Genomic DNA, 21,979 nt, shown 5'->3' with positions numbered 1-21,979 from the left:
CGAGAAGAAAGCTGCACCTGTTGAACCTGTGCGGGGGGGAGGAGCAGAAGGAGGACCGGTAACCCAGATAGTACCGTGGCTTTAGAGCGGGAGTGGGGCGCGCGAATGAAGCAGGACCTTCCTGCGCCGGAAATTCGAGCCGTTACCCTTTTAAGACTCCCTGGCGCTGGGCGGGGAGGAGGCGCGGCCTAAGCTCGGGGCCACGCCCACCCTTATAAAAAGAGGCTGCGTCTCTCGTCCGCCTTCATTGAGCCAGGAAGTCGCGGTCGGGAGAGGTGCCGGGAGATGGCAGCGGCGGCGCGTGCGCAGTAACGACGCTGCGGGGAGACGGGACATGTCGAGCCCCGGCGCTGCCCTACGGGTAAGGGCGGGAGGCAGGCTGCGTGAACGGAGAGGACGTGAGGATTCGGGGACACTTGTAGATTTCTTTTTTTTTTTTTGATGGCGTCAGCATAGCCCCGGGCCGGGGCAGTGCGAGCGCAGCGGCGCCTCGCTGGGGCGGGCTGGAGACTTGGGGTGGCTCCGGAGCGTCCGACGGGGCTTCCCCTCTTCGTCGGTCAGATGCTGATGCCGCTGCCGCCGCCACTGCGAAGGGGCGAGAGCGCGACCCGCCTTGCCCGCCGCTCGGTTCCCTCCAGCCAAGGTTGGCCGGGCTGTGCCGTCCTGCCCGTCGAGGCAGCCTCCGCCTGCGGAAGGGCGGCTTAGTCATCCCCGCCCTGGAAGGAGGACCGGCGGCGGCTGCGGCGGAGAGGAGGGCGACGGGGCACCTGCCGCGCAGGTAGGGCGAGGGCCGTTGCCACGCAACCGCCCGGGCGGAGGCGGCGAGCTGCTGCCCGACGGGGCCTCCCTGTCTCCTCTGCCGCCTGCCCTTCGCTCCCTGGCCCGCTCCCGAAGGGCTTCTCCGGTGCACGGACCCGGGCGGGTCTCTTCCTGCCGCGGCAGGTGTGGAGCGCAAGCCCGCCCTCCGCTCCCACCTCTTCAGGATCGGTGCCTTCAGCAGTGGCGAAAACGTTTTGCACAGGATGCAGAGGAGAGGGACTTGGGGGACACCTGGACCGCGACGTCACCACCCCCTTCTTGTGCCTGCGCGGTGTCAGGCTCCCTTGTCGCCGCCTGGCTGGGAAACTGAGGCACTGGCAGGGAAAGGCTGGTGGGCCAAACGGCAGCCATTGTCTCACTGGTGCCAGCCTCTGGGCTGGGGCAGAGGAGGGGTCCCTGCAGCGGGAGCAGCGCAAGGTGGTGGGTGGCAGCTTGAGCCTGCCACTGAGCCCCAGGCCTCCTCTGCATCTTGGGTTTCCATGACATTTTCCTTAGAAGCTGGTATTTTCCTGTGATCCACATTATAGCAGCCAAACATGAAAGAGGGAGCGATTTCTGCGCCTGTTTTCCCTGGCCTTGGAAGCTTGGTGCTTGCATGTGTGCCATTTCTTCCTAGGTGCAGATAGGGCTGCCCTGGTTGGTCCCGTTGGGGTGACTATTGACGCCGGTTAAGGTTAGGATGTCTCTCAGCCCCTGCATATGTCTGCTTGGACATGAGCATCACGAAGGTTGCTGTGCAAGCGCATTGAGGACTACAGCCTTAAATCCCTAATTTTTGAAACCTGGTGTTGCACCCTCGCTGCATCTCAAGACGTCTTATGCACAATGGCCGTTAAATGGCTTGACCAGCATGCTGCTTCATCTCTGCCTGCAGGTTTTCAGTTCTTAATATTTGCTGGGTTGTGGTGAATTCTGCACCTCCGCCGGTTTATAGAAAGGCACGTTTCGGCAAGGCAGAAGGTAGGGCCAGTTCCGAGGGGGCAGAACAGTGCGGTTGAGGCCACAGGGCGTTATTTCTGAAGATGGTTCTGCTACTGTGATGGCCCTTGGTGCAGCAAATTCCCTTACTCTTGAGAAGGCACATTTGCTGAGGGGCACTGTTGATATGTGTACTTGTATGCACTGCTTTTTGTGCTTGTTGGACTCCCAACTTGCAGCAGCTGGCATAACCAGTGGTCACTGAGGGATAATGGCAGCTGGAGTTCTGCAACACATTGCTGAGGGTACCATGTTGGTTATTAGCTCAGAACTATTCAGATAGGAAAGGGGGTGGATTTGGGGATTTAGTGTGTTCCAGTTCCGTGTGCAGGAAACAGAGAGTGGTCAGCCTTTCCCTCGGTGGGCAAAGGCCCCTCAGGACTGGCCAGGAGCCTGCCCATGTTCTCAAGTGTGCAAGCACCAGGCTAGTTGAGTGAGAAGAGACTTTGGTGTAAAATTGCTTTGCCTTATCTTGCTGAAATCTGCAAGGGGTGAGTGTTTGAAAGCAGCTGATGTGTTGGACCAGCCTCCCGTAGTTGGCTGATGCTGATGGGACTTGTAGTCCAACAAATCTGGAGGCAGCAGGCGGGCAAAGGCTGACTTGTATCCTGGGGTGATCAACCTTGTTCTTTAATGGTTTTGATTCTGGTCAGTCAGAGGGAGAGGGAGGCATCTGACAACCCCCGAACTCTACAGGGGCGAAGAATCTTCTACTGCTTCTTTGGCAACAAATGTGGAGTCTATTATCACTGCTGTCTAATGTGGGAGCTCTCATAAGTTGTCACGTCCAGGACACACACACACACACACACACCGAGTTTCTTCTTTAATTGATTTAATTTTTTAAAAAAACAATTGCATCTTCAGAGTCAATCTGACAAAGATGTTGGAGAGTCCAAGTTGCATTTCTTGTGCAGAAAATACACACTTGCCACAATATACTTCCCTAGTTTCATTGTGGAGATGTAAGCATCTACAAAGTGGGTTGAGTTCTGTTGTGTTGGATATCCCATGTCTGTTCCAGTTCTTACCATGAGGCCAAAGGTGATAAACTGGCCTCCAAACATCCTCTATTTATGGGTGGGTGGGAGAGCTTTGGGCATCAGTGCTTCTCAACATCTGAGATGCCAAACTAACTTCTGAGCTTTGTAGTAGCTTTAAGGCTCATATCACAGACAGGACAATTGCGGTGGAGATTCCTCCCAGAGGCAGGCCAGGGGGAAGATTTGAACCAGGGACTTCAGAAGTCAGCCTCTTAGCTGTGCTTCTCCCTCCCAAGCAGCCCCTTCCACTTTTGGGGTCATTTCCAGGGGTACACACTATTGCCAGGGCCCATGACCCCGGGGTCCTTCTGCAAGCAAAATCCAGCCTAAACCCCCACTGTGCTCGCCACTCAGTGTTGAAAATGCAAGAGGAAAGGTGGCTCTTCTTTCCTAAATAAGGGGTTCCTTGAGACAAGGTTGCCACCTTTAAAGGCCACGGTGGGTTTCAGGAGCTTCTCAGCTCCCAAGAAAGAAAGGTCTGCTTTGTTGCTGTCCATCCAGCAAGGGATTCCCTCTTGGACTCACCAGACCATCTCCCCATGCCTCGCATGTCTATCTCTTCACCGCCACCCCAAATCCTGGTCTTGCTTTGCTCAATTCTTCTGCCTCAGATGTAAGTTTTCTTTCTGCATCTCTGAACAAACCCAGGGCTTGCTCTTGTGCTCTCATAGGTTTGGGGGGGGGGAGGGACATACCAGAGTTTGTAAGTATGTGCAGAGTTCAGCGTCCATGTAGGGAGAAGTCAAGGGTTTAGCCCTTGTGGGCTTGTTTGGCGTGTGAGGATATCTGGGGAGTTCTTCAAAAGGCACTGTGGCGCAGGACTCCATAAAACACGAGTGCCCCTTAGAGTTGGAAGGGACCCCGAGTGTCTGGGAAAACCCAGCCAGATGGGCAGGGTATAATTAAATTATTATTATTATTATTATTATTATTATTATTATTATTATTATATGTCCAGGCCTCTGCAATGCAGGAGTCCTGTATGGAAATCGAACCTGTGACCTTGGCAGTATCAGAACTACACTCTAACCAACCAAGCTAACCTCAATTGTAAATGACGTATTTGAGTCCAGTAACGTTATCTGGGTGCATTTTCAGGAGTTTCACGGGTGGTGCTGGTTGTTTTGCAGAATTTAGCTTTTTGTGGCCGAATTTTGCCTCCATTGTCAAACCCTCACCATCATCTTCTCCGATCTTCTTTCTCTGCTGCCTTTTGCATTGATCTGTGCAGCTGCTCCTTGGCTGCCAAAATCCCCTCCCACCTGTGCATTTCTCCCTTGAAAATTCAACCCCGCTCCCTTTGGGGTTTCTAGGGCTCTGCTCCTTCTGTGTCCCCAGGCAGTCGGATGTTTCTGTGGGTCAGCCTGTTCCATATGCTCAGTATGCTACACCTCTTCCAGCGTGCAGGAGACATGCCTTGTGCCCAGGCACATAGGCCCACGTGCAAAAGCCCTGTTGGGTTCCTGAGCATCAGACATGTGGACCAGGACACACCTGCTTCCCCTTTCACAATTGCACCCCTCTGTGTGTGGGTGGCTGCAGCCGGCAATAGCCCTAGCAACTTCAGGAAATAAAGAGAGGCTCTTGCATGTTGGCCCAGGGTCTTGTTAAGGTTTCTTGTGTTGCTCTGCAGAGGCAGGCAGTCTTGTGGAAGGACTGCAGAGGAGCTGGAAGGTATAGCTGGACAGCCCTGGGCACTCGCACCTCACAAGACTTCCCCACCGCTTCTCATATTTACTCCCGAATCTGAGCAAACAAACAATCAGGTTTTCTCTGCATTGACGTTTGCTCTGATTTATTGCTTAAAGAAGAGGGCTTTCCTGGGCAAAACCGCTCGGACCAAGTGCCTAGGAAGTGTGGGCAAAGCAGGAATCTGCTTTTTTATTTTACTGCCTTCCCTCGACACTCAAAAGTGGCGAGCAAGCAGCCTTGAAACACTGCAACACCCTCCAGCATTTGCAAGCAGCACTTGGAGGGGAAACCACAGGAAATTATAAACGCAGAAATTGAGCGGCATCAGGAAACTGGTTTTTTCAGGCTCTCCTCACCTTAAGAGTCCAGGGGTGGGGGAACGGAACAGGAAGCCTGTTGAGGTTTGTGTTGAGTGGTGTGGCTTGCTGTGGGCGGCTGATCCCTTCATTATTTTAAAGAGTAGCGGGTGGGTGGGAAGATACTTAGCAGGACTGAATGGTGGTACGGAGGGGAGGGGCCAGCAGGCTGCAGCTGCAGAAGCCCAGGTGTCTGTTGCAACCTGGAGCCCCGGATGTCCTGGCATCATCTACCTGTGAGCAAAATCCTGCAAGGCTGACGCCACTGGAGATTACGTAAGGGGCTGCACAGCACTCCTTTTATGAATTCTAGGAAGGACATGGTACGTGCTACTTGCCAACAGTCCAGTTTGCACTGGGGGGGCGTTTCCTCTTCCCTCCCTCACTCCCTCTCTCCTGGGTTTTATTGGGATCTCAGGAGCGTGTTTTGCGAAAGTGCCTCTGAGTTCAGCTCTGGATAAATCTCAACGGGAGGAGGAGGAGGGAGGAGGAAATGACGTCATGTGGTTGTCAAGCAGGGAAGAGCTGCAGGCTGGGTTTGATGAGTTGGCTGCTAGTAATGGGTCCCTCCCTCCCTCTTTTGAGATTTACTCATGATACTCAGTGGTTAAGCAGGCAAAATTAGGTTACCACTAGAGAGAAAGAGAAGCAGCAGCTGCCTCCACCTCCGCCTCCTCTTCCTCCCTGTGCAAAAGGCAGGCTGGATAAATGCAGCTCTGTGTTCCCCCGAGGGCAGCATGGCGCCTCTCCCGGCACCCTGGCTGAACCACAGGAAGGAATCCTGGGTTTTTTTATCTTGCCAGCCACTTGCTGTGGCCGCAGGAAGGTTTCTTGGCTGGCTGTCCTCTGCCTGATTTATTTATTTTTTTGGCTCTTCATGCAAGATTCCCACCCACCTCCCTTCCTACTTTGCAGATCTCCATCTACTCCTTTTATGTGTTGACAGCATCGCAGGGCCTTTGAATATGTTTCATTGGATACAAGCAGTTAAAACAAAAACCCAGTGCTGCAATAAATGCTACAGTACAGTGGTACCTCGGGTTAAGAACTTAATTCGTTCCGGAGGTCCGTTCTTAACCTGAAACTGTTCTTAACCTGAGGTACCACTTTAGCTAATGGAGCCTCCCGCTGCTGCTGCACCGCTGCCATGCGATTTCTGTTCTCATTCTGAAGCAACGTTCTTAACCCGAAGTACTATTTCTGGGTTAGCGGAGTCTGTAACCTGAAGTGTCTGTAACCCGAGGTACCACTGTACAGGCAGCCTGTTTAAAGCATCCTTGAGATAGGTTTGGATTTCAGCTGACTCGCAAGTCATTGACCATTCATCCCACCCAATTTTTTCGCCCCCCAAAGGGGACCTGAGATATGTGGCTTCCGGGAATGTCTGTATCCCATTGGTGGGAGCTGGTGGTCAGTGGTGTGGACTGGGAGCTGCCCCCATGGCTGCACTGTAAGATTTGAGGGCAGCTGAAGCTTCTCTGAAACTCTGGCTCTCATTGAGAGAGGAAAGAGGCAGTGGCTGGACCTCAGGGCAGGAGGAATTGGAATCACCTCCTGGGAACCTGGCAAAGAACTTTCCTCCTTGTGCTGCTTTGATGCCGCAAAAGGACAAAGTTGTTATGGACTGCCTGCCTGGACACTTCCTCCCCCCACCCCACCCCCACCTTGTGTATTCAGAATTTGGACACACAGCGGCTTCCTTCAGGGCTTTCAGCCTTCACCTGACTGTGCGTTTTTGTGCTGCCTCACTTTGGGTCTGGTTTTTGCATTTTCTGGGCCATAATCCAATTTGTAGTTTTGGCTCTCCCTTCCAAGGGGGAGGGCAGAGCCTGGGTGCCTTCCTCTATGTTCCTTTGCTTTTACTGTTACACTTGTCATCAGCATCCCGGGCGCTTGTCAGAGTAGCAGAGGTGAGTCTCTGCCCCAAGGAGGCCACAATTGCAGGGAGCAACCCCTTGCCCCCTCTCCCTGAAGAAAGTTTTGTTTTCTTGTAAGCTTACAGACTGTTTAAAAGCCACCTGCTGCACAACCTGCCTCAGCGACAGTTTCCGCATTAATTTTGTGGGTATCTTGTAAATCCCACCCACCCATCCCCCACCGTCAGAGTCTTTTCCTGGTTGCATAACTTGAAATTCCAGGATGTGCACTCAGGGTACTAATTTTGTTGCCTTCTAAAAAGAATTAGGTTGGGGCAATTGGAAGCATTTGCTGCAAATCCCTGAACTGTGCCCAGAGCCATGGGAGCCTCGGATACCTGGTTCCCTGCACCCAGGGGGTGCGCGCACTGTTATTTAATGATTTCAAAGCGACCTCGACATAAGGCACCCATATTTAGCACCAGAAGTCAGCTGCTGCTGCTATGATGATGATGATGATGATGATGATGATGATGAGAGCCAGCCTCGGCATCAATAATAACATCACCACCATTCTAATGGTGCAGCAATAAAACTGCTAGCACATTTGCAAAGCTAAGCAGGGCCTGGTGTGGTTTCAAACTGGATAGGGAACCGTGTTTTGAGATTGCTTTATTGGAGAGGGTTGGACTGGATGACCTTTGGGGGTCCCTTCCAGTTCTGTGATTCTGTCCCTCCATTTTGGTAAGCTTTGGGCTGACTTCCTTCCCTTTTTCTCTGCCCTCCCCCCATCCCAGTTTGGCTCTTATAGCATTGCGGGTGCCCCTTTCTTGGTGGCTTCCATTTGTAGAAAATGGGTTTCCGTCTGCTTCACTTTCTTTTGAGGAGGGAGGAACTGGGCAATAAAACCATCCCCAACCCCACCCCACCCACCCCCGCCACAGCCGCCAGACTCCTGAAAAAGGCCAGGGAGTGGGAGGATCTTTCCGTCCTCGTAGATGTGCTGATGGCAGTGGAGGCTCTGCATTCCAGAATGGTTTCAAAACGAGAGCTGGTTGCACAACACCCCTGCGGGCGCTGCAGGGGGCAGGCTGGCACAAGGTGTTCTGTGCTTTCCAGGTTTGGCACAGCACACGGAGGGATTTTCATAGAGCCTGAGCAGGAGCGTGCAGCTGGCCTGACCCCCACAACCTTGGGGGGGGGGCAGGGCCGTTAACAAGTGTCCCGGGGCATGTGTCCCCCTCTTGGCTTTCGCAAGATGGCAAATGGGGTCTGTTTGCCCAGAAGGTTACCTGCCCCATCTCTTCAGGGGGTGTGGAGGGAGGTTCTTATGTTTACTTTGGTGGGCCTGTGCCTTGTGCTGGAGACACACTTTATTTTGCAATGCTGATACAGTGGTACCTTGGGTTAAGAACTTAATTTGTTCCGGAGGTCCGTTCTTAACCTGAACCTGTTCTTAACCTGAGGAACCATTTTAGCTAATGGGGCCTCCCGCTGCTGCCACGCCTCTGCCGCATGATTTCTGTTCTCATCCTGAAGCAAAGTTCTTAACCTGAGGCACTATTTCTGGATTAGCAGAGTCTGTAACCTGAAGCATCTGTAACCTGAAGTACCACTGTATACCGTGTTTTGATTAGAAAGAAAGTGCCCATTTGCAGTGCCGAGAGGAGGAGGGGCAGGGAGCAGGGAGCAGGGTTTGAAATTCGCCACGCGCTTTTTGTACCTGTCTGTCGGCCGCTTGTGGCCAAGTGAAGGTGCCCGGGCCCCAGGTTGGCCTCTGGTGTCTCTTCTGTCTGGAGGCACATGCCTGGGGATCCTTGGATCTTGACTGTTTTGACACTCTGGCAACGCACCCTGTAGAATTCCATCCGTTATTTTTTATCTGCACAATCGGAATGAATTTCGGGAACCGAAAAGTCGTATTGAAACATGGCTCCCTAAATGGGGACTAGGCGTTACACGTTGGCGGCTATAACCCTGGTTTAAGGAGCTGTTTGGCGCCTAACTTGTATAGCTGATTTAAATATCTGAGCACTGCCAAAGGAGCGCGCTCTCTTTCTCTTATACCCTTCCAAACCCAGCATCACTTAAAGCAGCTGGAGCGGGGGGGGGGACTGGGTGCGGGTAGCAGTGCCGGGAAGGAGTCTGCACTGGGGATATGGGGAGCCGTAGCCACTTCCAGACTCCCTGAATGCCATTTTCCTGCCCCACCATCACCAAGAGGTTCCTTTGAAGCTTTAAATCTGGGCTCGGGACCCTGAGGGTTTGTGAACCAGTGACAATGGGAGCTGGAGCCCAGCAATTTCTAGGTGTCCATTCGGGTTCCCCTATCACCCTCCCCTTTAAACAAAACACCAGGAGACCTGACGGCGGCGTTTCCTGCATATGTGAAAATGTTTGCCCACTCCGAGTGAGGGCAATGCTTCCTGCCCTCGCTCTGAACAGGCTATGTAATATGATCGTGCCAGGGCTCAAATCATGGTGTGTATGGGGGAGGAAGGGTAGCGCTCCAGGATTCCCTCCCAGCCTTTACCCAGAGATGCCGCTGGGGATTGACGCAGGAACCTTCTGCACGCCAAGCAGATGCTCTGCCACTGAACCGAGCTACAAGGAGGGCCTTTGACCTAGAATTGCTACACAAGCCAGCTTCTCCTTCTGCTGGCTGTTTTGAGCCTTGAAAAGTTCTTCCTGGGTTGACCTTTGTTGGCTCTGCTGCACGGGACTAACACACCCTTGTCTGTCTGTCTCCCCCTCTTTTAAAGGCTGCTGAAGTAGCTGGCTACCTAGCGAGGACAGTGGACTTCTGAAAGCGCAGACGTCAGCCAAGCAGCATGTCCACAGCCGGCATTGCAGCTCCGGAGATGAGAGTCCCCTTGAAGAGCAGCTTCCTCCACAAGGGGCAAGGCATTGGGAGCCTCAAGCCCTGTTGGGGAGGCCATTTTGAAAAGTGAGTCTTCCTTCAGGGAGGGTACCAGATCTTTTCTCCCACTCACACCACTTTCTTGCACATGGCTATGGGCTAGTGATGGTGGTTGGGCCTTTTGTGGCTGTCCCTGCTTCACCTACAGATGCCCTCCTTTCTCTCTCCTGGTGGAGTATCGGGTCAGGTTTAAGGTGCTGCTTTTGACCTTTAAAGCCCTTTGTGGCTTAGGGCCCTTGTATCTACGGGACCGTCTCCCCTGGTATGCCCCGCAGAGGACCTTAAGCTCCTTGAATAATCATAGTTTAGAGGTCCCGGGCTCTAAGGAAGTCAGATTATCCTCCACCAGGGCCAGGGCCTTCTCCGTGATGGCTCCGACCTGGTGGAATGCTCTGTCCCACGAGACCAGGGCCCTGCAGGATGTAACTTCCTCCCGCAGGGCCTGTAAGACAGAGCTATTCCGCCTGACTTTCAATTTGAATTTAGCCTGATCTTTTATTCCCCTTCCTTCCCTCCCCTTTTTATGAAGATTACCCACTCTGGGATCCCACAGCTAATTCTCCCCTGGTCTCCTCGCTGGCCCAAATAGGACTAATTTAGCCAGCTAGCCCAGGTGATCATCTAATGTTTATTGGATGGATTTCCCCCCTAAATTGATTTTTGAATTCTGAATTTATTGTTATTCACGTTTCGTACTGTATTTTATGCTGTTTTTTGTTGCATCAATTAAGTGTTTTAAATTTGTTGTTAGCTGCCCTGAGCCTGGTTTTCTGAACCGGGAAGGGCGGGGTATAAATAAAAATTTATTTATTTATTTATTATTTCAGCCCTTTCTTTAACATGGAGCCCGTAGCAATGGCCTACAATCTGAACTCGTCCGCACAGCATCACTTAACGTCCATCGGTAGGTACCCGGCGCCGCCGTCAACCTCAAAATTATTTGTGTTGCAGCTCAGAGCTCTTCTCTTGTGAATCCCCCTCCTCCTTCCACCAGCAATTCGGTTCCTGAAGATACCTGCTTTTTTTATTATTATTGAAGAGGAAGAGGAAGGTTAGCAGGCAGCAGAAAAACCAGCAGTCTTGGCAGCCAGAGCCCTGAGTGCCCCATGCTGTCTTGCTTTTAATAATAATAATAATACCCAAGAATAAGGAACATAAAGAAATACTGTTACAGCAAGTTGAAGACAGCATTGCCACCGAGTTTGTTGTTCCAGAAAGATACAAAAAAGCCCCACACCATTCTTTCCATAAACTTGTTAGGATAGTTTATATGCACTATTTTGTAATAAGTAACCTTAAGCATAGTTATGACAGACCAAATCGTATCAGTCCGTTCAGATGTAGTAGGAGATAGGCTTTTGCCCGAACTTTTTAGCTGTAATCTTAGCAGCGGTTAATCGGGTTTTGAACACTATTTCTTGATTGTTTACTGGAATAACGTGTTTTAGATAGCCAAGCAGAAATATTTTCGGTTCCGAGGGCATATGATATATGATATCCTAACACATCGGAGATACCGGCCTGAACGGATTTCCAGGGTATTTCTATTTGAGAGCAGTTCCAAAAGATGTGTATGTGAACTGCTTTATTTAATCCACATCTCCAGCATTTATCTGATACTATCTATCTATAGATCAATTTATAAGGTGTTAAATACCATCGAGCGAAGGTTTTAAAGTAGTTCTCCTGAAATTATATTAGAATGGAAGTTGTCCGAAATCCAGATCCATTCCTTCCATTCCTCATATATGTTATAAATACTATATGCATGTGTATCTAGATCTGACTATATACATGCGCCCATCTGAGTGCACAATTGAGGCCAAATGGCTCTGAGGTCAGGGAGGCTTGTGATACCTCACCCAGCAGTGCTGAGAGGGATGGAGTCAAGGAGTGGCTTTTGCCATGTCTGTGAGGCTCCCAGAGGCACCCGGTTGACCACTTTGGAGGCTGGGCCCTACTTGGGCTCCACCCAGCCCCTTTTAATAGAATTGCAGAGTTCTCAGGGGACCCCAACAACCATCTAAGAACATGGCAAAGGAGGTGGGGTTTATCCATCTCTCCTAGCCAGTGGGGCCTCCATGTTCAGAAGTAATCTACCAGTCTCAATAAATGCCATGTGCTGGCAATGAACAGCCGGGTGTATCTGGCTTTCTCCACTGTGAGGTGCTGGGCAGAGGCAGCACCTCTGTGGCCTCATCCAGCAGCCACGCTCTCTCTCCCCTTTGGGAAAAGTTGCGCATAAGGTGCCCTGTATCTTGAGATTAGTAACTCACCCTTCTGTCCCTCTCCCTCTCAGGCCACATTTCAGACCCTAATCCAGCACAGAACGGCGGCAGTGACAAGCCCAGCCCCAACGGCGAGAGGCCAGAGGATCGCGGCCTAGTCCCCGCCTTCGGCAGACTCTCCCTTGCCGCGTCCAACGAGGTGGCTCCCCCCACCCCCACCAAGGGTGGGCCGTCGTTCTCCTTCCCCCTGGCACCTCCAGGTGCCGAGCGAAGCACCCGCCCACTGCCCCCGCTGCCCATCCCGGAGGATTTCGTGCACGATGATGTGGACCGGGAGGTGGAGTTCCTCACCAGCTCCGACACGGACTTTTTGCTGGAGGAGTGCAGCGGCCCTGCCTTCAAGCCCGCCACCTATGGCAGGCGGAGCTTCCGGGGCTGTGGGCAAATAAACTACGCTTACTTCGACGCCCCGGCGGGATCGAAGGCGGAAGAGCCTCCCTCCGCTAAGCCGAGCGGGTGTCCGGCCGGGGTCTGTGCTGCTGTTGCTGCTGCTGCTGTTCCTCCTCCTCCTCCGGCTCCCACGGCGCATCAGCTCCACCGCCGGTTGCGGCGCTCGCATTCCGGGCCAGCCGGGTCCTTCCACAAACCGGTGGTGAGGGTCTCCAGCCACTTCCGCCGGGCGTCTCCCAGCTCAGACGACGACAAGCCTGAGGTCCCGCCCAGGGTGCCCATCCCGCCCAGGGTGCTGAAGCCCGACTACCGGAGGTGGTCCGCCGAAGTGGCTTCGGGCGCCTACAGCGACGAGGACAAACCACCCAAGGTCCCCCCGAGGGAGCCTCTGTCCTGCAGCAACTCCCGCACGCCCAGCCCCAAGAGCTTGCCCTCGTACCTCAACGGCATCATGCCGCCCACCCAGAGCTTTGCCCCGGACCCCAAGTACGTCAGCAGCAAAGCTCTGCAGCGGCAGCACAGCGAGGGCTCGGGCAGCCGGGTGCCCTGCATCCTGCCCATCATCGAGAACGGCAAGAAGGTCAGCTCCACCCACTACTACCTGCTGCCCGAAAGGCCCCCCTACCTGGACAGGTACGAGAAGTTCTTCCGGGAAGCAGAAGAGGGCAGCAGCCTCAGCGCGGAAGGGCAGCTCCCGCCGTCCCTGTGGCCAGAGGCTCCGGAAGGGGAGGCAGCCAGCCTGGCCGGGATGCTGAACGTTCCGGTCAAGCGCAAGCACTTGCCCTGCATGGTGTCTCCGTAGGGAAGAGGGAGCCTCGCGAGGAAGGATGCATCGGGGAGCTGGCCACAGGCCTTTTGAGGATGAGGAAGAGGGGCAGAAGCCCAGCCCTCCGGCTTCCGGAGAGGAGCGGGGGAGGCCCCTCTGTCTGGTGCTGCAGCCGCTGCCTTCGTTGGGCTCGGCTGCCTGCCTCTGGAGGTTCTGGCCCGGGAGAGGACTTGGAGGAGGACTCGAGCATACATAGCCAGCATTGGCCAGTTGTCATTCAATATTCTTAGAGCAAACTTGCATAAGTAGGGAAAGAATTGCACTCTTGCTAACGGGACAAGCTGCTTCGGCTGGAAGCAGAAGAGGAGAGAAGCCCCATTCAGTATTCTTTTTTTCTGCACAGTGGTGGCCACAGTATGTTTCCGCCCTGCCCCCTTAAAAAAAAACCCTTTCTGCCAATATTTGCTCTTCTCCCACTGGTGGGGAATCCCAGCAAGAATTGTCCTTGCAGTGGGAAGAGATTTGGGGGTGGGAGGGCGACAGGGAAGTCCACCACCCATTTCTGAGCTTTTTTTGAGCTCGCCTTAGTTTGGATGGGCTGTTCCACATGTTTTAGACTTTTGGTCTGGGGTGGGGAATCTTGCCCCCGGTTCCTAATCTCCACCTACCCACACCCGGCCACTCAGATGCTTGCCACAATTCAACCGGTTCTCCTGTACCCACAGCAGTTGGCTTTGATGAAACCCGAGAAGGACTTTTGTGCGCTAGCTTTTGTGGGTTCCACGCGACTGTGTGTGTCCTTGCAGTTGGGTAGCTGGAGCTCAGGCTGAACAGCACCCCGGGTGAAGCAGCAACCCCCCTTTCCCCACCACCCCAATATTTTAAAAAATGGGACCAACTTCTGTTCTCCAGGTGGTTTGGGAGAATGTGTTTATGCATAGCAGTGAGGCACAAGCTGGTCTTGAGCCTGTCTTGTCCAGTGTTCTGCAGGATGGTGGAAGAGGCTGGGCTCACATTGCTGAGTCTTCTTTGAAGGCAACCCAGTCAGGGTTGGTGAAGGGTGTTGCCGTCTTTCTCCCCGCCCCCCTTGCACACTCGCAGGCACACCCACACACTTCCACTTGTTCCCGCAGGCCCCAGGGGGACGGTGCTTTCTGGCCAGGGTCCTGCGTGGCCTTGGCTTTTCCCAATGGACGCAACTGCGGTTTACAGTGTAAAATAAAGTTCGCTTGGGACTTGTTGTTGCCTCCCGCCCACCCACCCCCCACCCCTCTGAAACCGTCTGGGAAGCTGACTTGTTTCTAGTACAAACTCTAAATGAAGGCAATGTTCACATTCTGGAAATAATATTGATAATAATGCACTGAGAGAGGTCCTGCATCAGGTGTACAGTATTGAGGAAGAATGACGTCATTCACTTTGTATTTTGGAATATTTCCGTGTCTTGGATTTTAATAAAGTTATAATATACTTATTTATGATAACACTACCTTGGCTGCGTCGTCTTGTGTGGGGGCTCTGCTTCCCTTTCGCAGAAGTGGCAGAGCAGCGAGCTCTCGCCGCCGCCACCTCCTCCACCTCCTCCACCTCCCTCCTGGTGCATTTTAGGGGTGTGTTTCCTCATCTCCCCATCTTGGCCAATGAGAAGCTCCCTGGAATCATGCTATGCAGCTTATCAAGATTGGGCAGCTTGCCACCGGTGCTTGGTTTCCAGAGCCACCCAGCACGTGGGCAGGCAGGATGTGCAACTCCCAGGGTGTTTCTTGACCTGTCCTGCGTTGTAATTGTGGTTTCTGGGCTGGTGGCAGGGGTTGACACTTCCAGGACGGATTGGGTGGGCAACCCCTGAAGTCTGTTCCCCACCCTCCAACCCCACAAGGCCTCTCCCTGGCTGGGTTTGCGTTGTGAGAGCTGTGGGGCAGGTAGAAAGCCCTGGGAGATGGAGGGAGAGAAGGGGGCAGCAGAGGACTCAAGCAGAAGAAGGAGGAAGCCCCTTCTCTGACTTTTAAAGGAACCCCGTCTCCTTCCATCTGCAAGTGTGGCTTGTGCCCATGCAAATGGTGTGCAGCCACATTAATGCTGCTATCACCTGTTTTGGTGCTTGGAAGAAGCGCTGCTCAAGCATTTTGAGTCCTGCCAAGGGGTTGGCACCTCTCCCCACCCCATCCTCGAAGCTGCAGCTTGATTTCCATGAAGCCTCTTCTGCCCCCACCTAGGCAGTGCATGAAAACCACCCCCCCTTTCTGAAAAACATTTCCCTTTTTCCTCATTTTCTGTTATAACTTTTTTTTTTTTGAATCAAAATGGGGATGTGTGTGCAGGGGCCAATGACTAGATGCCCTCTGAGCTACTGAACTGATGTCTTAATTTTACTCATAACGAAAACAGGCACGTCTTACACGGCTTTTTAAGAAGAAAACTGTGTGTGCAGCCTAGGAGCATTTTTGCCACCCAGTTATTAACACCTGAGTACCTGAGGCTGTGGAAGGCATCATTGCACTGCCTGTAGACAAACTACCTTGAAGCTCCTTGCAGCCTCCAGCCTTTCTCAACCTGCGGGTCCCCAGATGATGTTGAACTACATCTCCCATCACCCCTAGCTAGCAAGGCCAGAGCTCAGGGATGATGGGAGTTGTAGTCCAAGAACATCTGGGGACCCGCAGGTTGAGAACCACTGCTAGCTGCATCTCCACATAGTTAGGGCTGACTCCCCTTGCAGGACTGATGATATCTCTGCTCAGCACCTGCCTTCAGTTCTCAGTGTCTCTTGAGGGAAGGCCACGGACAATTTAAATGGTGCCAGAGCAAGGTGGGCAAAAGATGGTGTGGGTAGATCCTACTCCCAAGCATTTAATAATGGCAATACCAAAAACCACACATTTGGTCTGGTGGAATTTATAGGAAGACTGGGAGTTGATGGTCAGAAATGTGTGTTGTGTGGAAGGATGCTCTGAGCTGTGCCTGGTTATGGTACTTAAAAAAATAAATCGTGGGCTTAAAGGTAAAGGTACCCCTGCCCGTACAGTCCAGTCTTGACAGACTCTGGGGTTGTGCGCCCATCTCACTCTATAGGCCGGGGGCCAGCGCTGTCCGGAGACACTTCCGGGTCACGTGGCCAGCGTGACAAGCTGCATCTGGCAAGCCAGCGCAGCACACGGAACGCCGTTTACCTTCCCGCTGGTAAGCGGTCCCTATTTATCTACTTGCACCCGGGGGTGCTTTCGAACTGCTAGGTTGGCAGGCGCTGGGACCGAGCAGCGGGAGCGCACCCCGCCGCGGGGATTCGAACCGCCGACCTTTTGATCGGCAAGCCCTAGGCGCTGAGGCTTTTACCCACAGCGCCACCCGCGCTTAGAATTCTTTAATTCTAGGTATGTGTTTTCACCCTTGGCTCTGGTGCAGGGTTTCCCAAACTTGGGTTTCCAGCTCTTGTTGGACTACAACTCCCATCATCCCTAGCTAGTGGTCAGGGATGATGGAAACGGTAGCCCAGAAACTGCTGGAGACCCAAGTTTCCCTGCTCTGGTGGGCGGATATCTGGGTTCTTGTATGTAGAGGTTGAGATTTGCAGGTTGAGGGCAGAGCCACAGATGCCCCAGCCCATGGGCAGAAGAAGGCTGACCTCCCCTCTCCTGGCAGGTTGCTGTGGTGCCTGATTTGGGCCACCGTCTCTCTGCCTCGCCCTCCCTTCCCCTTCCTGCTTGATGCTGCAGCAGCACTGCCATAACCGGTGAGCCAAGGAGGCTCGTCCTGCTCCTCCTCCTCCTGCTGCTGCAGTGCAGGATGTGACTTGTCAGGCCTCCTGTCTCGCTTGTGCAAATAGCTTCTTGATCACTTACTCAGATACTCAACAGGGAGGGCTTGGCGCTGCCTCAGGAAGGGGAGGGGGAGGCAGAGGTGCTCCCCAGGAGGTCTGAAGGAGGCCTCCCTGTTAGAGAGGAGAGCGTTCTGTGGGTGGGTGGTAAGGAGATGCCCTCAGTGGGCTGGCTCTGCAGGCAAACTCCTCCAAATCTTGCTGCTTGAAGGTCCTGAAAACCCCAGCAGAGGATGGGTTGTTCTGTCTTTGATTTGCCTCCAGGCCCTCTCCTCAGAACCACTGGCCAGTTGGTCCTAAGGCACCCAGAAGCAGCAGTCGACCATGAGCAGGATTTGACCTTCAGCATCAGTGTGGGGGAAATTGGGCCAAATTCCCATAGACAGGCCTTCTGCCTTCTGAGAAATGGAGGCTGGGATTTTCTTCTTGATTTTCTCTGTTTTTGAGAGAGGGGAAGTGGTGCAGAGACTCATTCAGGAGTAGCACAGACCTTGCCTTGTCCCTCCCCCTGCTATATTAGTGCACCCCCCACCCCATTTTGCAATGCAAGAGGATGATCCTATCAATGTCTTTCTCCTCTTCCTCAGTGCAGTGCTTACCTGGGGTTGCTTTCCTTTGGAGAAGAGAGGGGTGCAAACTTAGGTTGTCTCTGTAAAGTTTGAGCTTTTCTTTTCTTTTTTATGAAATCTGCAGGTGAAACCTGTCTAGTGCACAGCCAGAGCAGTGGTCCTAATCCAGATTCTCCAAAGAGAGGAGGAGGAGCTTCTGTAGGCCATCTCTGCTTCTGTAGGAAGCCACAGTGGGTGGCGCTGTGGTCTAAGCCACTGAGCCTCTTGGGCTTGCCGATCAGAAGGTCGGTGGTTTGAAACTCCATGACGGCATGAGCTCCTGTTGCTGTCCCAGCTCCTGCCAACCTAGCAGTTCAAAAGCACGCCAGTGCAAGTAGATATATAGGTACCACTGTGGCAGGAAGGTAAACGGCATTTCCATGCGCTCTGGTTTCCATCACAGTGTTCCATTGTGCCAGAAGTGGTTTAGTCATGCTAGCCACATGACCCAGAAAGCTGTCTGTGGACAAACGCCGGCTCCCTCGGCCTGAAAGCAAGATGAGTGTCATAACCCCGTAGTCGCCTTTGACTGGACTTAACCGTCCAGGGGTCCTTTACCATACCTTTTACCTTGTAGGAAGTCACCTTTCTTAAAAATTCCAGTCCATGAGGTGGGCACCAGTTTCCCATGCGACAAGCCTCACCGCTTCTGGAGATGCCTTGAGCTGTAACCCTCACCAGCGATACTTCCATCTTTCTGCTGCTCCCATTCTCCTTCTTTTATTGATGCTATAAACAACCCCAAAGTGCGATAGCAAAAGGTTAAAATTACATCATACAAAGCAAACAAGCAATAAACAAGAAGAGAAGGAAAAGGTAATGGCGCCAATATAAACCAACACATCCATATTCCCAGAGGTGGCGTGGAGGGTGAACGTTGAGCATCTAGGTCCGAAGCGCAGGAAATGATCCCTGAAAAACCCCTGGAAACTCGCAGTTTCTGTGTAGTTTTATTTGGCAATAGCCGAAGTTCGTAAGTTCTTCTACCACCCTGCCAAATGCAGGTTTTTCGAGTGTTATTGAGATCCTAGAGTGCCAGACTTTCATGTGTCCACATATTCAATAATAACAATTGTGAAGAAGCCTGATTTACTTGTTCTAGATATTTGCTCTCCCTGTCCTTGCTGCAATTCCCTCTCAACAGGTGAGCTGTGCCCTAAATGGAAGAGGAAAGGGTGAGGGTTAGTTACAGGCTGAGCTTGGTACAGCGCCATTGTTAAGTTGTGGGTGAACATATCAGACGACACAGTGATTCTTCAGACAGCTCTTGTTTATTCACAGGCCAGAACAGAACAGAACAGAAGGGTTTAGCCAGCCTGCTTATATAAGCTCCACTACAACGCAACAGTAACAACTTTCTGTAACTATCCAATCACTGAACGTCACTTTCAATTCCTTATTTGCATATGTGGACCTGAGTGAAAGCTATCTACCATATCCCCCTGCTGGCCCAGGATGAGAACTTCAGTACATAACAGCCATGCCTGCACCAACACGGGTGAAATGCCCCTCTTTAGCACCGCAGTGGACTCCAAATGGCATCTTTGAATAGTCTTGGAGGCTGAGTTATATGCCCTGCTTCTAAGGAACTGTAGGGAAGCAAGCAGAGGGAGGAAGCCAGAACTTTTCACTTGGCACGACCACTGAGACACCTGCTTTGCTAAGAGGCTCCTTTCTTTATTTCTTCAATTCATTTCCATCCCGCCATTCCTCCATGGAGCTCAAGGTCCTGAAGGTAATTCTCCACCTCTCCATTTATCCTCACCGCAACCCTGCAAAGTACCGTATTTTCCGCTCCATAACATGCACTTTTTTCCTCCTAAAAAGTAAGGGGAAATCTGTGTGCGTCTTATGGAGCGAATGGCACTGCACAGAGAGGGAGAGCTGCGCAGCGCCCCTTCAGCGAAGCCTCTTCTGTTTCTCCTCCTGCTTTGCTGGAGAGGTGCTGCGCAGAGAGGGCCACCTTAACCTCACCAGGTTGTTATGAGGTTGTTGTGTGATAGCCATTGATAGCCTTATCCTCCAGGAATCTGTCTAATCCCCTTTTGAAGTCACCCAAGCTAGTAGCTGTCGATCAGTCTTGTAGCAAGTTCTGTCTTTTAACCATACTTTGTGCAAAGTTCTTCCTTTTGTCTGTCCTGATCTCCTACCTAGCAGCTTCCTTGGATGTTTGTGGGGTGGGGTGGGGTGATATAAGTATCTTCAAGGTTCAGAGTATCCTGATGAAACCCTTCGGTTGTTTATTAAATACAGTGGTACCTCAGGTTACATACACTTCAGGTTACATATGCTTCAGGTTACAGACTCCGCTAACCCAGAAATAGTGCTTCAGGTTAAGAACTTTGCTTCAGGATGAGAACAGAAATCGTGCTCCAGCGGCGCGGCGGCAGCAGGAGGCCCCATTAGCTAAAGTGGTGCTTCAGGTTAAGAACAGTTTCAGGTTAAGAACGGACCTCTGGAATGAATTAAGTACTTAACCCGAGGTACCACTGTAGTTTAGTACAACATTTGATTCAGAATATTTTTTTTTCTTGCTTTCCTCCTCTCAAAACTAGGTGCGTCTTATGGTCGGGTGCGTCTTATAGAGCAAAAATACAGTAGGTAAGCCTGAGAGGCAGTGGCTAGCCTCCAAGACCACCCGATGTGCTTCATGGGGATTTGAACCCTGGTCTCCAACACTAGTCTAACCACTATGCAAGACTGTCTTTCTTGCCAGGGATGTGGAAGCTCTGGGTGGGCAGGTATCCCTGCCAATGCAGGCCATTCCTGTGATCACTGCTTGCTTTTGAAACGCAAGCTTCTCAGGCAGAGGCAAGCATACTTTTTAACCTGTAATAAACATGGCTGTGATGAATTCAGCGGCTGACCTCGTCTGGGGAAAGGCGGCTGTTCCCTTCTACCCTGTCCTGCAGGGTAATTTGGTCCTTGCACAACCCCTGCCCATGTGCCAATTTCCACAGGCAAAGAATTTGCTGCTCACCCCACCCCCTTCCCTCAACTACGTGTGGCAAGTTCCTTATACAACCATGCTCTGTTATCTGCGAACACAATCAAGCTTTGCCCTGATGTGCGAAGGAGGCAGCAATCCCCTTAACAAGGCAGCCGAGGACACAAGACTTCAGGAATGAAAAGGGAGGAGACAGTTTGGACTCCGCCCGCAATGGCATTCCTTGGGTCCTGTTCTTCCTGGGGTGGGCAACCCACCATAAATCACTGCCAGTCAAATGTGATGTGGTTAAGCCGTGAAGCAAGCTCCGAGAATCAAGAGGCAGCATCTTTGAGCATCTGAGCAGAGCGCTTCTGCAAAGATTGCAGGAGGGGTGAGGCTGTGACGGAGGGGCCACCACGGCTATGGTCCTGCCAAGCTCGTGCTGGCCGGCAGGGGAAGGGTAGAGGTAGAGTATGGGCTTATCTCCCCGACACACACACACACAACTAGTATTGCAGAGTGGGAAGGGACCACAAGGGTGATTAATTTTTTTAAGCATTTTTATTGATTTTCCAATAAAAACAGCTAATCAACATGTCCACATCATAATCCAATTAAAAACAAAAAACTAAAATAAAATAAAAAAGACCAAATTGTAATCCAAATTGCAATTATTCATTTTTCTGGGCTCCCCATAGTCTGGACCTCTGAAGCATATCTCCAAATCTTCAGTCCTGCCTCTTCTCGTTGTTTTCATATTTTCCACATTACGTGGGTGATTAATTTTGAGTTGTTTTGTAGACAGATGATATTGGGAGACATATTGGCCCTCTGTCATGGATGCTTCAGCTGAGATTCCTGCTTCGCAGGGAGCTGGATCAAGATGACCCATGATTTAATTAATAGGAAAATTAGCCAAAGTCTTAATAAGGAAAGACATTGAAAAGATGGTTCTTTGTAATCACATGATTTGGTGAGGGCTGATCTGATTTTGTTTCGTTTGGGATGGTGACATTGGGTTGTATCCGTCAAGACTACTGTGATCCTTTGATTGGCATCCTTTGATTGGTTGAGGAAGGTGCTTAAGATTTGGGGGGTCCAAAGCTGCCCCCAAGCTGCCTCCAGGACACCCTCCACCTTTTGTCCTCATCACCACTGGGAACACCAAGGACACGTCTCCTGTTACAACAACAACAACAACAACAACAATAATAATAATAATAATTTTTACTTATACCCCGCCCTCCCCAGCCAAGGCAGGGCTCAGAGTGGCTTACAAGCAATAATAAAAACAAGTTGAATGATTACAGCTGCAGCATTCTGCACCCTCTGGAGTTTCTGGGTCAGCTTCAAGGGCAGCCCCGCGTAGAGCAAATTACAGTAGTCAAGCCTGGAGATGACCGTCGCATGGATCACTGTGGCCAGGTTGGGGCGGGAAAGGTAAGGGACCAACTGCTTGATGCGGCGAAGGTGGAAAAATATCGCCTTGGCTGTTGCTGTAACTTGCGCCTCCACGGAAA

The 21,979-nt window shown here is 52.0% G+C and overlaps 1 protein-coding gene across 1 annotated transcript; it reads left to right on the top strand.

The window, feature by feature from the left end:
* Positions 1-242: 242 nt before the first annotated feature.
* On the top strand, positions 243-14,357 carry ERRFI1 (ERBB receptor feedback inhibitor 1). Its single transcript, XM_053400481.1, has 4 exons — positions 243-361; positions 9,507-9,691; positions 10,492-10,568; positions 11,964-14,357. The coding sequence occupies exons 2-4, from the start codon at positions 9,576-9,578 to the stop codon at positions 13,142-13,144; spliced, it is 1,374 nt and encodes a 457-aa protein (XP_053256456.1). The 5' UTR covers positions 243-361; positions 9,507-9,575; the 3' UTR covers positions 13,145-14,357.
* The last annotated feature ends 7,622 nt before the right edge of the window (positions 14,358-21,979 follow it).

The sequence above is a fragment of the Podarcis raffonei genome, chromosome 8 (assembly GCF_027172205.1).
Source record: "Podarcis raffonei isolate rPodRaf1 chromosome 8, rPodRaf1.pri, whole genome shotgun sequence".
Lineage (NCBI taxonomy): Eukaryota > Metazoa > Chordata > Lepidosauria > Squamata > Lacertidae > Podarcis > Podarcis raffonei.
Note: the sequence above shows the minus strand (reverse complement) of the source record. Positions and strands in the feature narration are given on the sequence as shown.

Coding starts and splice junctions, on each gene's coding strand:
- ERRFI1 (XM_053400481.1), top strand. CDS start 9,576: ATGTCCACAGCCGGCATTGCAGCTCCGGAGATGAGAGTCCCCTTGAAG. Junction 9,692..10,491: donor TGGGGAGGCCATTTTGAAAA/GTGAGTCTTCCT, acceptor TTATTATTTCAG/CCCTTTCTTTAACATGGAGC. Junction 10,569..11,963: donor GCATCACTTAACGTCCATCG/GTAGGTACCCGG, acceptor TCTCCCTCTCAG/GCCACATTTCAGACCCTAAT.